Source organism: Microcaecilia unicolor, chromosome 1, assembly GCF_901765095.1.
Source record: "Microcaecilia unicolor chromosome 1, aMicUni1.1, whole genome shotgun sequence".
In the NCBI taxonomy this organism is placed as follows: Eukaryota; Metazoa; Chordata; class Amphibia; order Gymnophiona; family Siphonopidae; genus Microcaecilia; species Microcaecilia unicolor.
The window spans coordinates 765,491,973-765,509,128 of record NC_044031.1 but is presented as its reverse complement, the minus strand read 5'-3'; the positions used below and the strand labels follow the sequence as shown (position 1 = coordinate 765,509,128).

Here is a 17,156-nt window from a genome sequence, read left to right as displayed (position 1 = left end):
AACACCGAATCCTATTGTGTCCCTGGTGTCTGGTCTGATGATGCCTGGCTCTATGGGGCCCTACTGACACCCGACATTGAGGTAGGTAGAGACCTCCTCAGTATCGGAACGTCCCCAGTGTCTGATACAGCTCCGCCAGCCATGGGGAGTAATGCCTCCAATGCTGATGTTGATGGGCCAGACTTAGTAATGCCAAAAAGCTTCTTGCACAGGGCCTTATGACTCTTCTGGGTTTTTCCGCCCATGCATTTTAGAAGGCTTGGTGGTTGGGTCCAAGGCACGAAAAGCAGCAATTATGAGGGTCAGTCACAGACCATGAACATTTCTTAAAACCACTGGCAATTTTAAGGGGCATTGTGGCAAAAATAGCTGCAGCAAATTCACATGGCTCCATTTTTTGAAAAATAAAGGAAGTCCCCACCGGGAGCTCAAACCTAAGCAGGCTGTGGAGCTGTGCCAAAAATAAAGAAAACTTAAAAGGTCCCACAAAACTAAGAAAACTAATGAGCAGAAATAAAAACAGAAGAAAAAGGGAGCCCATGCACTCATGCTGGAGAAACAATAAAGAGACGACACAGAAAAAAAAAATCAACTACTGATTTTTATTGATGTTCAAAGCAAAAAACAGCATTTTCAACAATATAACCACGAATGCACTCAATAGTGCCCATCGTATTAAATATGCACTATCATATTAAATATGCACAGTTACAATATAGTATCTAAGGGGAAAAACTTTTAGGGAATCAGGTCCCTTAATAAATGATTGCATGCCACTGGTAAAAGCAGATAGCCAGCCACTCCCATTTCCCCAGTCCATTTTTTCAATATCCTACCTTGTCTTCCCCAATATCTCTGTCTCTAGGTCCTTTCAGTTACTCTCTCACACTATCTACAGCACTCTTAATTTTTCTTTTGTCCCCAGCTGTCTCTCTTCTTAATCCCCTACCCCGTAATTCTCACAGAGCTGTCAAGTTACTCAGTTCCAGGAGGGAGATTTTGGTTTAGTACTGGATTTCTACCAGCCTCATCTTGGTGCATTATGGACCATATATTTCAATGGATAGAATCTGGCCAAAAGTCTCCTTTCTGGAACTGAGTAACCAGGCAGCAATATTCTCATTTCCACTGTTACCCCTCATTCCTATAAAATACTAGCACAAACTCCACAGAAATCCCGTTACATTGAAGGCTTTAAGCAGGCATGTTAGTATATAAAATATGTATGTAAATCGTGACTGACCACGCCATGCCAAAACTCCACTCCCGAGCATGTTTACTCACAAATACATACCTACTTGAACCACATATATTTAGAACCCCGGCTTCTCCGGTTCTCAATTCACTGCTATAACCACTAGGCCACTTCTTTTTTTTGTTACATTTGTACCCCGCACTTTCCCACTCATGGCAGGCTCAATGCGGCTTGCAATGGAGGGTTAAGTGACTTGCCCAGAGTCACAAGGAGCTGCCTGAAGTGGGAATTGAACTCAGTTCCTCAGTTTCCCAGGACCAAAGTCCACCACCCTAACCACTAGGCCACTCCTCCACTTTTGTCTTTTGCCATATAAATGAATCAAGTTACCATTCAAAAGTTCCTGGACAAGGTCAATGGCTGTCCTACTCTCTAAAGGCTCTGGCCACTCAGTCATTCCAGTCTTCAAGCTTTCCACCAAAACCTGGCAGCACAAAGGAGACAGAATAATGTTTTCATGAAACTCTTATGCATCAGTTTTCACTTATACTTACTGGTGATTAAAAATTGAAATATTAATTCAGCAACTTCAGATGTGTACTCACAAGCAGAAAATCCAGTTCTTTATAAACCTGATATACTGGATTTCGTGGATCCCCAGGTTCCAGTTGAATATTCTGAAAGCACCAAAAATAATTTATGCACAAGAATTACTGACTTAGTACATATCACAATCTCTCTCTCTCTCACACACATTTTAATTACTAACTTTGGGCCCCTTTTACAAAGTACCCGTACTGCCGCTTTGCTGTGTGCCAATCCAGGACTACCAGTGATAGTGCCTGCCCCCAACAAGCACCATTTCCAGTGTGTCAGATTTTTAAAAAATGTTTTTGCATCCGGGATGGTTACCGCTGAGTTAACGCGCGAGTTCTTACCACCTCCTAAATAGGTGGCAGTAAGGGCTCCCCTGGGAAATGGTTCCACAGCAAATGTTTCACTGACCACACAGCCATTTCCACCCCCTGGACGGAATTTCCTTTCTCCGGGTGGCTGTAAAAGAGGGGCCACAGCGCACACCAAACACCACAGGGCCCCCTTTACCCCCACTTGGTAAAAGGGGTCCATAGTGCACATCATAATCTCTCTCACACACACATTTTTTTCCCAGTTTTAACAGTAACAGTTGGATAAATCAAGGTACACAATGAAAAAGTGACTTGCCCTTGGTTACAGAGAATCAGAGATAGCACTTAGATTAAAAATGAGGTCAAAGGAGATTTACAGGACACATTTTCAAACTGTGTGCATTGAGAAATTCCACGGGTATTTTTTTTTTACTTTTACCAGTGAGCTCTGCACCAATTTTCAAAGCATGCCTGTATTTTCACTTTAAAGGTTGCTCTAGACACTTGCAACTGTTTTGTACAGTTTTATCATGGAAAATAAATCTCAAATGCACATCATCTTCCTCCCCTGCATTGTACTACATATACTTTTAGATGCTATGAGACAGTCAATTTGTCCGCATCGATGGCTTTGAAAGTTGCCCTCGGAGTGACTTTAGTTCACATTACAGACAGGACTCTAAGCTATTGTGGTTCTGTCTGAATTGGTAATCATAATATTTGAAAATTGAACTAAACACTTTCCAGGGTATTTAGCCACTACATCTTGACACAGGGTCAGAAATGACTTTGGCCACTGTTGGAAACAGGATGCTGGGCTTGATGGACCTTTGGTCTGTCCCAGTATGGCAATACTTATGTACTTGTGCCTCTGTGCGTAAGTCGGGGAAACATCATGCAGGTTGACCACAAAACTCAGTGGCCTGGTTATGAAAAAAAAGCTTGCATGGAGGAAGTGACGTCACCAGCGGAATGGCTGCCTGAAGATAGAGCTCCGAGTGACCCACAGGGAAAAAGCAGAAATAATACTCGACACGAACGCAGGAACTCTCCGCAAAAACGCTAAACATCACTGCTCACTTTAGCGGGTCGAACAGCTGTGCTGAACGCGAAGTGCAGAAGTGGATCTTTCGCGATTCGCCTTCCCGGGTGCGGGGACAGCAAGAGCGGCGAACAAAATGGCGGCCGCGGCGCACACCCAAGAACAGCAAATGGCAAGCACATCGACTGCAGAGCCCCAGAGGGAGGGTATGGAAGCAGAAATCTCGGAGGAGGACCAATGGCCTGACTGGAAACAGTGGCTACAAGAAATCAGAGCGGACTTGAAGGCCATGTGGGGCGATCTGGCAACTTTAGGCACAGATCTCAGAGGGGAAATACGAGAGCTGGGGGCCCGATTAGAGGATACGGAGACCCGGTTGGATTCCCACGATGAAACACTGAGCACACTTGACCAACAAGTGGGAGACTTGCAGACCTCCCAACAGCAAATCCTGGACAAACTGGAGGATTTAGAGAATCGCAGCCGGAGAAGTAATCTGCGCTTTAGGGGCCTGCCTGAGACACCAACATACTCAAATTGTGAGGACACGATCCAGAGGCTAATACGGGACCTCCTGGCTACGGGCGGAACCCAGCTGGAACAATCAGAGATTCATCTAGAGCGGGCTCACAGGGCGCTCGGAACTCCGCGATCGAATCTGCCCAAAGATATCATTGTGTGCTTCAAAGACTATAAGCTGAAGGAGCAGGTGGCAAACATAGCGCGCCAGACCCCAAACTTTAAATGGGATTCGTATGAAATAGAAATATACCAAGATCTGGCGGCAGCCACTCTAAAGCGCAGAGCGGATTTAAAACCAGTCACCAAGCGATTACAAGAGATGGGTATCCGCTACAGATGGAGACACCCCTTCACGCTGGTCTTCTACAAGGAGGGAAAGATGCAACAAATCCGATCTTTGATGGAGGCCAAGGAGATTTTGCCAGAAGAAAACTTGGGAGTCATTAAAGGCACTGAAACCACCACAAAGAAGGTCGGGTGCTCCCCCAAAATGGCAGAGAGCGGGGAAGGGACCACGACGCCTACAGCGGCAGCAATCGGCTGCTAAGATAACCTGACTTTGCCCTTAATCAATCTACTAAGAGACATGACTAAAAGACTGTTGGGCACAGGACACTGCTTGACGTAAAGTCAGGAAAAAGGTTTGAAATAGTTTGCAAAAGTTAATAGAGCTATACAAAATGAGACACTGTATAAATATTGTTGGGTTATAGTTAAAAAATGTCAGTCGAGGATCGTTAATTAGTATAATGAGCCCTGTAGGGGCACTTGAGAGGCACCATCCGCCTTCCACTTTCTCCTTACACTACCCACGTTACTTAACGTGGGCAGCTATAGATTTTTGGGGGAGAGACGGGGAGGGAGGGAGGGGAAGAAGAAGGGATGGGATGGTTGGGTGGGGGGAGGGAAGAGGGGAACAAAAGGGAGAGAGCGAATACTATGAGGAGAGTGACCATGACTCGAAAGCAAGGGAGAGAGTCACAGGAGGGGACACTTAATTTAAGCAACTTATATGATTATCTTAGATAATCCATGGCTGAAATAAATTTTCTACTGCTTAATGCACGAGGGTTGAATATTCCTAGAAAACGGCAGCTCCTGTTCAGGGAGCTACTCCGCCTTCGGACGGATGTGGCCCTGGTACAGGAAACGCATCTCCTACCTAGGCATGAGCATTTGTGTCAACATAAGAAATTTCCTGGTATATACTTTGCATCCAATAGGGATAACGTCAAAAATAAAGGGGTATTAATAGCATTTAACGGAGCCAAGCCCTGGAAGATACAAAAAATTGTTAAAGATAAAGGGGGACGTTACATCTTAGTGATTTTTTCCTTAGCAGAGCAGGTATATACATTAGTTAACATTTATGCACCCAATGCAGATCAGGGATCTTTTTTTTGTGAGCTAGACCAGATAATTTTAAAACACTTAGAGGGCTCATTACTGATAAGAGGGGATTTTAATCTAACGCTGCAGCCCCATTTAGACAACTCTTCACGACACACAGGATATGGCCAAAGAGATAGGGTGGCGCTACAAGAATTTATTGAGCGCTGGCACCTGGTCGATTTTTGGCGACAGGCAAACCATACCAAGCGCAGCTATTCCTATTTTTCGACAGTGCACCAGTCTTCATCGAGGATAGACTTCTGGCTAGGAGAGGCTGCGATGCAGGGGCTTATAGGCTCACAGCAAATCCTACCCCGCACATGGACAGATCACTCTCCCATATTGTTACAACTAATCCTCCATAAGACTCGACGAGAAAAAGGGGGCTGGCGACTAGATGACACTTTGCTCCAAGAGCCCGCTAACATACTAAGCCTGGAGCGACATATCAAGGAATACATTCAGTTCAATGATACAGGGGAAGTGACTCCTATAGTACTTTGGGAGAGCTTCAAAGCAGTCATGCGCGGACATCTGATAGCATTAAAAACCCACATAGGGAGAACAAAGAGAGCCAAAGAAGCCGAATTGCGGGGACAACTAGGGAAAGCGGAGACCGCACTTCACCGAGATGGGCCCAGGCCGGCAGTGGAGATTATCGATCAAATTCATAGACTGCGAAAACAGATAAATGAGTTGGAGCTGGCGGACTTGGCGGAAAAACTTCAGCGGGTCCGCCAGTCCCACTTTGAATTTGGCAATAAAGCCAGCCGGCTTTTGGCTTATAAACTTAAACAAACTACACTCCGGAATGTGGTGGTGAGTCTAAAAGATGAGGGAGGGATAGCACGAGTAGATCCCGAGTATATTGAGGCGGCATTTGGGGACTTTTATAAAACACTATATATGGCAGGGGAGGAGGTACCGGAAGAGGAAATGGAGAATTATTTTGCTGACATAGAACTCCCTAAACTAGCAGTTAGTGCAGACCAAGTCCTGTCACAACCAATTGAGCTAGAGGAGCTCCTGCGGGCTCTCAAGGAGCTTCCTATAGGTAAGGCACCGGGGCCCGACGGATTCACCAACAAATTTTATAAGGTGTTTGGGGGGGTGTTGGCTCCACTGTTATTAAGGGTCTTCAACTCGCTTGAATTTAGTCAGGAGCTCCCCCCCACATGGAATTTGGCTAGCATTACAGTTATCCCTAAGCCGGGAAAAGACCCGCAATTATGTGCATCATACAGGCCGATTTCTTTGTTGGGGGTAGATTATAAGATCTTTACAAAAATTTTAGCGACCAGACTCCAGAGATACCTCCCAACGCTAATTCATGAAGACCAAAAGGGTTTTGTACATGGAAGACAGACTTTTGATAACATCCGCAGGGCCCTCCACATGATACATCACACACAGGAACATAAACTTTCTATGTGCCTGCTATCCCTTGACGCAGAAAAGGCATTCGACCGGGTGAGTTGGCCTTTCCTGTTTACAGTCTTAGGTAAGATGGGTTTCACCGGGCGATTCACACACTGGCTTAAACTGATCTATAAGGCACCCTTAGCATCGATAAGGGTAAATGGGAGACTCTCCAAGCCATTTCAACTACATAGGGGGACCCGACAGGGTTATGCGCTATCACCATTGCTCTTCGCGATAGTCATGGAGCCATTGGCTATTCAGATACGAACGCACCCTGATATCAGGGGACCACGGGTGGGGGGCCTGGAAACACGGGCGCTCCTCTTCGCGGATGACATATTACTTATGCTACGGGAGCCAGGACCCGCAGTTCCGAAGATACAAGAGTTGCTCCAGTCGTATGGGAGAGTGTCTGGCTTCAAGGTTAACCTAGACAAGTCAGAAGCGTTAGATATAAATATCCCAGCCCCACAAAAAGCACAGTTGCAGACTACTTCCCCATTTCGATGGGCTGCACGACATATTAGATATCTGGGAGTCAATATTCCGAGGAGTTTGGATGAGCTATTCCAATCAAATTTCCCAGAAATGGTAAAAAGGCTCTTTACAGAACTACATCGATGGGAGGGATTGACACTGTCTTGGAGTGGGAGGATCAATGCAGTTAAGATGGTTATATTACCTAGAATTTTGTATCTTTTTATGGCCCTGCCCATAGCCATCCCAGATAGTTTTTTGCGAGGCCTCCAGAACAAGGTATTCTCATTTATCTGGAGAAAACGACCCCCGAGGGTGAAAAGAGAAGTCATGTACCAATCGAAAGAGAGGGGAGGGATGGGAGTTCCTTCCTTCACACACTACTTACAAGCAGCCCACCTTAGAGTAATAGCTACATGGCTCCAGGATACAGGGAAGGCCTGGACAAGGGTGGAGCAAAAATGGATGGGACCTTTTCCGCTGCGAGCTATCCCCTGGTTGTCACGGGAAGATTTAGGAGAAATAATCAAGGGAAGCCCGCCTATGATGCGCTGGCCTCTATTGACGTGGAGTAAGATCAGGGGACATTTTTTCCCAGGGCGAATATATTATAGGCATATGTTCCTTCGCTTTGCTCCCCAGTTCAGACCGGGCAAGCAAGATATAGCTTTCCAGCGATGGGAGGAGATGGGGCTCTATGAATTAGGCCAAATGTGGGAAACGGATAAGACGGTGCCATTCCAGGAATTATGCCAGGAGCATGGCCTCTCTCCCCTGCAAGCTTTTCAGTATTATCAAGTGAAGGATTTTATAGTTCGCAGAGCACAGGATGAGTTAAAGCTACCAGAAACTAAATTGGAGGAGGCGATGATGAAGGGAGGAGGAAGGGGTAGCATCTCAAGAATATATAGGGCACTACTTCTACATGCTAACCCAGTGGAGCGATACCTATCAAGGTGGGAGAAGGCCATGGGGGAAACCTACACAAAGCCCCAGTGGAAAGTGGCACTTAGATCTCTGCTAGCAGTCTCGGTGTCTAGTGCCTTAACTGAAAACGGTCATAAAATATTATACAGCTGGTACTATACTCTCCATCGCTTGGTTAAAATGTTTAAAACAGGGTCAGCTTTGTGTTGGAGGCAATGTGGAGTAGTGGGGGATATGACTCATGTGTGGTGGGCATGCAAGCATGCGCAGGAGTATTGGGGGGAGATATTGAAGTTTCTAGGTGAAGTTACAGGAGCGAACTACCAGATGAGAATGGACTACTGCTTACTCCATTTTAGACCTACAGGAATTCCTAATGCCATACACCGCTTTGCCGTACAACTATTCGTGGCCGCCAAATTGGTGCTGGCGGCGGCATGGAAGCAACCCACACTTCCGGAACTGCGGTCAGTGTTGCGGAAACTGGACTATATTCATTTGATGTCGAAGTTGACAGCTTTACGCACTGGCCGTATTCCGCAGTACCATAAAACGTGGAACCCTTATGAACAATGGTTAACCTCTCGGACACCCCAGATCAATGTGTCACATGGACAAGTCTAAAGAGAATTGGTCACAAAACTTCCTAAGAGGAGGGAAAACAATAGGGGAGGGAGGGTACTAGTTGGAAACATGTTAGTTGAAAGAGGAATTCTAATGTCTGTACAAAGATAAAGTGTGGATACTGTTATGTTTCTAATGGAAAATAATAAAACAAATTTGGAAAAAAAAAAAAAAAAAGCTTGCATTAAATTTTTACCACTCTTGATTATGAAAGTAACTGGTAGGGAAGCCCCGTCTGTCAGTTCATCCTCTGATGTTTCCAAGACAGATGACATCAGAGGGTCCAATCTCCCTTGGTTCCAAAACACCTTCAAGTTGTTGTTTCAAGACTTCTTTCAGATATCTCCTAAGTAAATCTTTAGGTCAAAACATTTATGAACGAAGAAAGCTAACAAATCGTAAATTCATATGCCTATTTTCAAAACCTCCAACCTCCTCTATGCATTTCCACAATCCCGTATTACATATGATTGGACCCTTGGATGAGCGGTGCTGCCTTGCGACATCTATGATACATTCTGAAGAAGCCCGTGGAGGGTGAAACCAGTTAGAGAGGAGCAGATATGGCAGTATGAAAGTAATGGGATTTTACATACCGTCTTTCTGTGGTACAATCAAAGCGGTTTACATATATTTTTTTCACGGAGAGGGTGGTGGATGCTTGGAATGCCCTCCCGCGGGAGGTGGTGGAGATGAAAACGGTAACGGAATTCAAACATGCGTGGGATAAACATAAAGGAATCCTGTGCAGAAGGAAGGGATCCTTAGGAGCTTAGCCTAGAATGGGTGGCAGAGCTGGTGGTTGTGTGGCGGGGCTAGTGCTGGGCAGGCTTATACGGTCTGTGCCGGGGCTGGTGGTTGGGAGGCGGGACTAGTGCTGGGCAGACTTATACGGTCTGTGCCAGAGCTGGTGGTGGGAGGCGGGACTGGTAGTTGGGAGGCGAGGATAGTGCTGGGCAGACTTATACAGTCTGTGCCAGAGCTGGTGGTGGGAGGCGGGGTTGGGGGTTGGGAGGCGGGGATAGGGCTGGCCAGACTTATACGGTCTGTGCCCTGAAGAGGACAGTACAAATAAAAAAGTAGCACATATGAATTTATCTTCTTGGGCAGACTGGATGGACCGTGCAGGTCTTTTTCTGCCGTCATCTACTATGTTACTATGTTACATTTATTATATACAGGTACTTTCTCTGTCCCCAACAGGCTCACAATTTAAGTTTTTGTACCTGGGGCAATGGAGAGTTAAGTGACTTGCCCAGACTCACAAGAAGCTGCAGTGGGAATCAAACCCAGTTCCCCAGGATCTAGGCCCACTGCACTAACCATTAGGCTACTCCTTCACATGAATTCTAAAATATGGATATATTGGTAGATAAATAAAGAGTTTATATTTTTATAAAAAGATTTTTTTTAATCTCTCTACAGTAAAAGAAGAATATTACCTCCTTGAAAAATAATTAGAGCCCTTTTTGGGTTGATGGTTTCTAATTTTGATTACTGGACTATTGTATTCTTGCAGGAGCAAGCCATGAGAAGACATTCTTACATATAAGCACTAGATTTGTGTTTACTTTCTCTCCTATCAGTGAACTGAACAGAAGCCTCTACCTGACACCATAAAGGAGAAATTAGGTCTTTTCATAAAGGAGAAATCAGCAAAATTCGCCCCTTCCTCTCTGAGCACACCACCCAAACTCTCATCCACGCTCTCATTACCTCTCGCCTTGACTACTGCAACCTACTCCTCACTGGCCTCCCACTTAACCATCTATCCCCCCTTCAATCCGTTCAGAACTCTGCTGCACGTCTTATATTCCGCCTGAACCAATATACTCATATCAACCCTCTCCTCAGGTCACTTCACTGGCTTCCCATCAGATACCGCATACAGTTCAAGCTTCTCCTTCTTACCTACAAATGCACTCAGTCTGCAGCCCCTCATTACCTCTCTACCCTCATCTCCCCTTACGTTCCCGCCCGAAACCTCCGCTCACAGGACAAATCCCTCCTCTCAGTACCCTTCTCCACCACCGCCAACTCCAGGCTCCGCCCATTCTGCCTCGCCTCACCCTATGCTTGGAATAAACTTCCTGAGCCCTTACGCCAAGCCCCCTTCCCTACCAATCTTCAAAGCCTTGCTCAAAGCCCACCTCTTCAATGTTGCTTTCGGCACCTAACCTTTTTACCTTTCAGGAAATCTTGACTGCCCCTACTTGACTGACTGTACATTTGTCCTTTAGATTGTAAGCTCTTTGAGCAGGGACTGTCCTTCTATGTTAAATTGTACAGCGCTGCGTAACCCTAGTAGCGCTTTAGAAATGTTAAATAGTAGTAGTAGTAGTAGTCTTAACTGATTATTATTAGTCCTTCCCACTATTCCAGAACCTGTGGGATAGTTGGAACATAAGAACAGCCATACTGGGTCAGACCAATGGTCCATCTAGGCCAGTATCATTCTTCCAACAGTGGCCAATCCAGGTCACAAGCACATGACAGAAACCGAATTAGTAGCAACATTCCATGCTACCAATCCCAAAGCAAGTAGTAGTTTCCCCATGTATGTCTCAATAGCAGAGTATGGACTCTTCCTCCAGGAACTTGTCCAAACCTTTTTAAACCCAGATATGCTAACAGCTGTTACTACATCCTCCAGCAAAGAGTTCCAGAGCTCAAGTATTTGTTGAGTGAAAAAATATTTCCTCCTATTTGTTTTAAAAGTATTTCCGTATAACTTCGTTGAGCATCCACTGATCTTTGTACTTTTTCAAAGAGTTAAAAAATATCGATTCACTTCTACATGTTCTACAGGGACAGACTGATGAGGCTAAACGTGATGTCTTAGGAGCCGGAGAAGCAGCAGTGTGAGAAACTGAAGCACCTTGCAGCTATTCTGACTGTCCCTGCTTTAGTAGATTGGTCTGGTGTAAGAGCGATATCAACTCAAGAGAAAAAGATCCTGTTATAGCTGAATGCTTGTCACGGTCTCAGGGTCTTCGCAAACTGTCAGGGTCTCAGGGACAATGTGAGCTCTTGGGCTACTGTTGCCGAACGGCAGCAGTAGGCAAGCTCTCCAACCAGGACTGGACTAAACAAGCAGGATTGGAGCAGACTAGAAGTGCAATAAGCACACAGGCAGAAACAGACCAGAAGTGCACAAAGCACACAGACGGTACCAAGAAACAGTACTCGACTAGTCAGGGAACACTGGGACAAAACCAAGTAAAGCCAGAAGAGAAAACACTCATAGGGGCCGCAAGGCCGAACTGGAACCCGGGCACACAGAGCCCTCTCATATGGGCCGCAATGCCGAACTGGAACCCAAACACAACAGAAGACACTAGGCAGGACTCTAGGCTGGGCCACACGGCCACCAAACAAATAACAGATCAAACAGGAAATAACCAAGACAGAAGTGCTAACCCTAGCAAACAGACAAACAGAAGAACTAAAGCAGAAGTGCTAACTGTAGCACACAGACAAACAGAACTAAAGCAGAAGTGCTAACCCAAGCACACTAACTAGGAAACAAGACAGAAAGTGCTACACAAGCACACCAACTAGGAAACAGGACAGAAGTGCTACACAAGCACACCGACAAACCTGGAGACCTTTGGCTTTGCAAAGGCCCTGAATGAATGTCCTCACCTTCCTTATGAGGGCCTTCACTGATAATGTCACGACTACAGGAAAGAGACTTGAAACACACTGAACACCAGAGTGAGGCTTGGAACACTGAACACCAGAGTGAGGCTTGGAACACAAAGGAAGTGGCACCAGAAGCAACAATGCAAAGAAAAGAACAGACTGGAGCCACCTCTGAAGCTGACCACCGGAAGACAAGGTGAGACTGAATGGGGAGTCATGACAACAGTCGTGACAATGCTCTGTTGGGCCCTGAGACTGTAAAATGGCTGCTGGGCTTTGTGTGTGATCAGATAGAGGTTGTTCCTCACTGCCAGTCAGCCCCAACAAAACAGCACCCATTCCTGTGCTCTCCTGCCTCAATCCAGCACACTATCCCTGTTGGAGAGCCTGAAATTCCTGGCATATTTCTCCCACGCCCCGTGGGATTCCCAGCTTGCACGAACTGCAATGCCTTGATGCTGGCTGATGGGTCCCAACAGCAGGAAAACCGCTTAAATGCCTTCGCGGGAGTTTGCTGTTCACACCACTGGCATCAGTGTAGTACAATGAAGCATAGAATTAGGATCTCTGCTCTGCACCAAGTAGAACTTGCAGCCTTCCAAGTGGTTCCAAGTCAAACTTTAGTTGGATTTACCACTGCCAGCTGCTCCCCCCAAGCTCACAGTGTCCACAAGTCTTACTCCAGATGAGAAAGAATCAGGATTGATACTCTGTCCCACATTCTACAGTAAACCTCTTTCTTTTTTTTTATGTTGTTTTGCTGGAAAAGGAGAGCTCCTCAGGAAACAGAGGAGATGTGAAGGGAGGGAAGAAGTAAATTCATGGGGCACCAGAGACAGTGATCTGAAGATCTTCAAAAATGACTGCAGACTCAAGCCACCTACAAGGCTCAACTGGGGACCAGAATACCAACTGGACCAGGAGCAAAGAGAGCCAGAGGCTGAAACGTGTTTCCATCCACCTGCTGAAGATAGAAAATACTGAGGAGCTGGACTGGATGACAAGCGATATCGCAGCTCAGTTTTTAGTTCTGTATCACCACCTGCTGGTTAATGGACACAACTATCCCACAGGTTCTGGAATAGTGGAAAACTACGTATGGAATAAATATTATTTTTGTTCACCTTAAGCAACTGTGTGGCTCCATTTTATCCAGGCTCTGGGCCTACCCTTGTTCATGTTACCACACAGACTCCAATTTTCCTATCACGGAGGTCTATGAATGCACTGTTTCCCCTCTAATTATGTTTCTACTTAAGGACAACCCCCCCTACGTGACCAAACACCTTATTCTTCTCTTTCCATGAAGAGAATATAAAATCCTTCGCCTTAGCCACTTTAAGCTAGGATCAGGTATCACAGCCAGAGGAGATCCCTCTCCAGCTATCAAGTGTATCAGGAAGCATTGTGTGTGGGGGGGGGGGGGTAGGGGGCAAGGTATTTGTGACCTGGATTGGCCACTGTTGGAAACAGGATGCTGGGCTTGATGGACCTTTGGTCTGTTCTGGTATGGCAATACTTATGTACTTATGTAAAGGTCACTCAGAAATATAGGATCCTCCTACAGATTAACATCTCTCATTGCCCATTCAAGAGTTACCTAGAGATCAAGACTTAGAGGATTACCAGTTTCTCTTCCCCTTAAGGCGGCAATCTCCCTCTGTCTGCTGAACTGGCTCTCATTCCTTGCCCCAGCCAGTGGAATGATGCTCTGGCAAACATTAGAAGCTGTTGAAGCAAGTCACCCAGGAGTTTAAAAAAATTATTTTCAAGTTCCAAATTTTTTTCATGCATCACAAGCCTAATCTAGTCTTGAAGGTACTCTGGGAAGCTTGTACGCAGGGGTAGATGGTTTGAAGTAAGGAACTGGAGCTAGGCAGGCTCTGCCATGCTTGAGGGTAGACATATAGCATTCAAGAACTTTCCCACTTCTCTATCAGAGAGAGAGAGAAAACAGTGCCGGGCAGACGGATCGGATAGACTTCGACAGCAACTCCAGTAGTTGGAACATACGGACAGAGCCGGGTGGACTTCTACAGTCTATGTCCCAAAAACAACAAAGAAAGACCATGATCAAGTATATAATAACAAGTTCATTGTTGATTTAATCTAGAATTGAGAATGAATGTGACTGTTGGGCAGACTAGATGGACCATCACTCACTATGTTAGAGAGAAATAACCCAGCTTGCTTTAGTATGATTTTTTTTTTAAACGCAAAGCTGCAAAAAAAAAAAAAAGCCAGAAATTATAGGTCCCTCAAGAGAAATCATGTTAGGTCTTACTCCACATACAGAACACAGGCCATAGCTCAATCTGAGAAACCTCTCCAGCTTCGCTTTTGGCTGGGTGCTAAACTACCACCCCTTCTTGCTTGAAGAAAAAAGAAACTAGAGGGGTGGAGGAAGACTGAGACTCCTCTGAATTATCTTCTTCTGCAGAGGCCTGCGTCCAGAAGTCAGCCCTGAAAATGACCTCAGGTGTGTGGGCTGAGCCAGCAAAAAGGCTGGTGCTTCAGCCTAGCAGTTCTGAAATAAGCTCCGATGCCAGCCCAGGCACTTGGCCTCTGACACAAGTTCCCTCAGGGCTTTCTGATAAAATAGGAAACCACTCTTTCTCGTGGTACGAGTGCAAACTCCCACTCGTTTCCACTAACTGGTTTAGTAGCCTGAACAAGCACGCAAAATTTCAAGCTCTTCTAATGTTTTGAAGTGAGGAAGCAACTTCCTATCCAATTAGTTAAACCTCTTTTGAGGAAAAGACAAAAAAACAGTAGTGAACAAGGGGGGGGGGGGGGGGGGGGAAAGAACCTGGTCTCCTGAGTATCATCCCTGCTCCAGATCCAATTCAATTGCTTTATGCCTTTTTTAAATGAAGCATAAACTTCAAATGAAGTACCCCTCTGCTCAAATGACATCCAGTTCTTCAACTGGGGCACAAGATGCACATTCTGCCTATTGCCATCTGCTGGAGACAGAGGAATACTGAGTAGCTAAGGGGCCTTAAAGGGCGAAACACACAAAAATATTTTATTTCTCTGGTATTGAACTGCTCTAGTGATGACACTATAGAAAACAGATTACACTTGTTGGTTCTTACCAGTGTTGCAGCTGATGTGAGTGGTGGTATTTGTAAAATTTTATCCACATTATTCCATATAAAATCCACACACACTTTACTCTCAGATTCAATTATTGAGTTCTCCACTGTGGCACTTCCATACAAATCATACTGAGCAAGGCCCCTGGTTGCAATCTGGAAGAAAAATATTTTGGACAAAAATTGTGATGACAAGAGGTCAGTCAGTGCGCAATCTTTGTTTACAGTGAATCTTCTATACAAGTGTGAAAGTGTGGCTAGCAGCAGGACCTCACAGAAATGTGGTGCACACACAGAGGTCTAAATACTTTATTTATGCATACAAAGGGACATTAATAAGCTCCATTACTTCACAGGCTTAGTCCTTTTAATTACAGTCTCCTTCTCTCTCTCAATATAGTCACAGGAAATACTCTTAACAGGGCTGGCTCCTAGCCAGGCCCAAACACGGTGGCTCCTAATGCTGTCTTGGGCCCTGTCTGGGCATACACCAAAATCAGGTACTCTTTGGATATACTTCTAAGCTATCTCCTACCTTGGCAGTCTTCCTTGCACATACTCCTGGAGGCTGAGTTGAGCTCTATGGCATTTAACCTCCTCCCTGACTGAGCCTCACCTTTCTGACTCAGAAGGTAAACTCCACCTATAAGCACAGAAGAGCAAAAGTCCTCCACACAGGTGAATCCAGGCAGGCAAGTACAGTGGAGGTGACACCAAAGATGAGGTAAAACAAAATGTCCAACGAAAAGGTCTGCTTCAGGAGTCCCTGTGTGTTGTAATAATATGGCTACTCAGTGCTCTATAGGTATTGAAGGCAAATTACCTAGTCTATGTGTATCAGTTGCAGGATCACCTACAAAGTCACAGCTGACCAAAACATGATTCGTGTCGAGTCCATTATACTTTGAATAAAGCTTCTGATGTGAAATCTGAGTCTTGTTGGACATTTTGTTTTGCATCATCTTTGGTGTCACCTCCTTTTGTTTGCCTGTCTGGCTTCACTGTCAGCACCAGTGAGGGAGTGTTCCTAAGGAAATCTACCACTGTACCACTCACTCCCTCACAACAAATAAACACTGGTCTAGTAAACATCTGCCAAGTACCTGAATCTTGTCTAGCCATATTCTCTGCTAGTCCAAAACCAAAACCTGATAAATTCCAGCTTCTCCACTCAATTACCCAGTCCCTTTGTCAGCTGACCCAGCAAGCTTAGTAATGTATAGATATGATGCTGTTTCAAAAGGATACTGTAACGGGGAGGACAGACCATTCCACACAAACACAATGCATTCTGCATGAAAACAATCACAAAACAGAGCTGTTTGTACTTTACACCGGACTAAACCTTCTGATGGCCCCACTCTACTAACAACTGAATAGGTGATATTGCTTACAAGAATCTGTTGATCAGGCAAAGAAACAATCTTTCCCAAACAGTAAAACTAACACAATACATTTGCCCTACTCATGAGCTGAGAGGAACTCATACATGCTGGAAAACCTACAGCTGATGAATGATGTCTTCCCTTGTGAATCTTAATGAGTTGTCCCAGATTTGCAATAGTTTTCTCAGCCACAGGGCCTGTAAAAATATATGAAAAGAATCAGAGAACAAAATGAGCAAAACAATAGATTTATTTGCAGATGTAAAGCTGATGAACGGTGCAGTTGAGAAAGAGAAAGCTAACCTACCATCACTCTAATCGACTGCCAAAAGATTTCCTCTCATTCTGTGTTTATGGGAAAAATATCCTCTATAAACCTCTTTTTTAAGATGGCACACCAAAACAAAGCAAATGAGAGGCCTTTGATATAAAGTGCAATCCGTTTAAGTGCAAGGGTCTGGGAACAAAGAAATACATGCAATTAACCGGAGCGTGCACTTAACCGTTGTGACCCAAAGA

The 17,156-nt window shown here is 45.2% G+C and overlaps 1 protein-coding gene across 1 annotated transcript in view; it reads right to left on the bottom strand.

Moving 5' to 3' along the window:
• Positions 1-17,156, bottom strand: part of ZWILCH (zwilch kinetochore protein) — a 91,090-nt gene that overhangs the window by 39,026 nt on the left and 34,908 nt on the right. Inside the window, exons 6-9 of the mRNA XM_030189792.1 lie at positions 16,758-16,834; positions 15,253-15,408; positions 1,801-1,872; positions 1,586-1,679 (exon numbers count right to left, since the gene is read on the bottom strand). Coding sequence (XP_030045652.1) covers positions 1,586-1,679; positions 1,801-1,872; positions 15,253-15,408; positions 16,758-16,834 — 399 coding nt within the window. The remainder of the gene's footprint in view (positions 1-1,585; positions 1,680-1,800; positions 1,873-15,252; positions 15,409-16,757; positions 16,835-17,156) is intronic.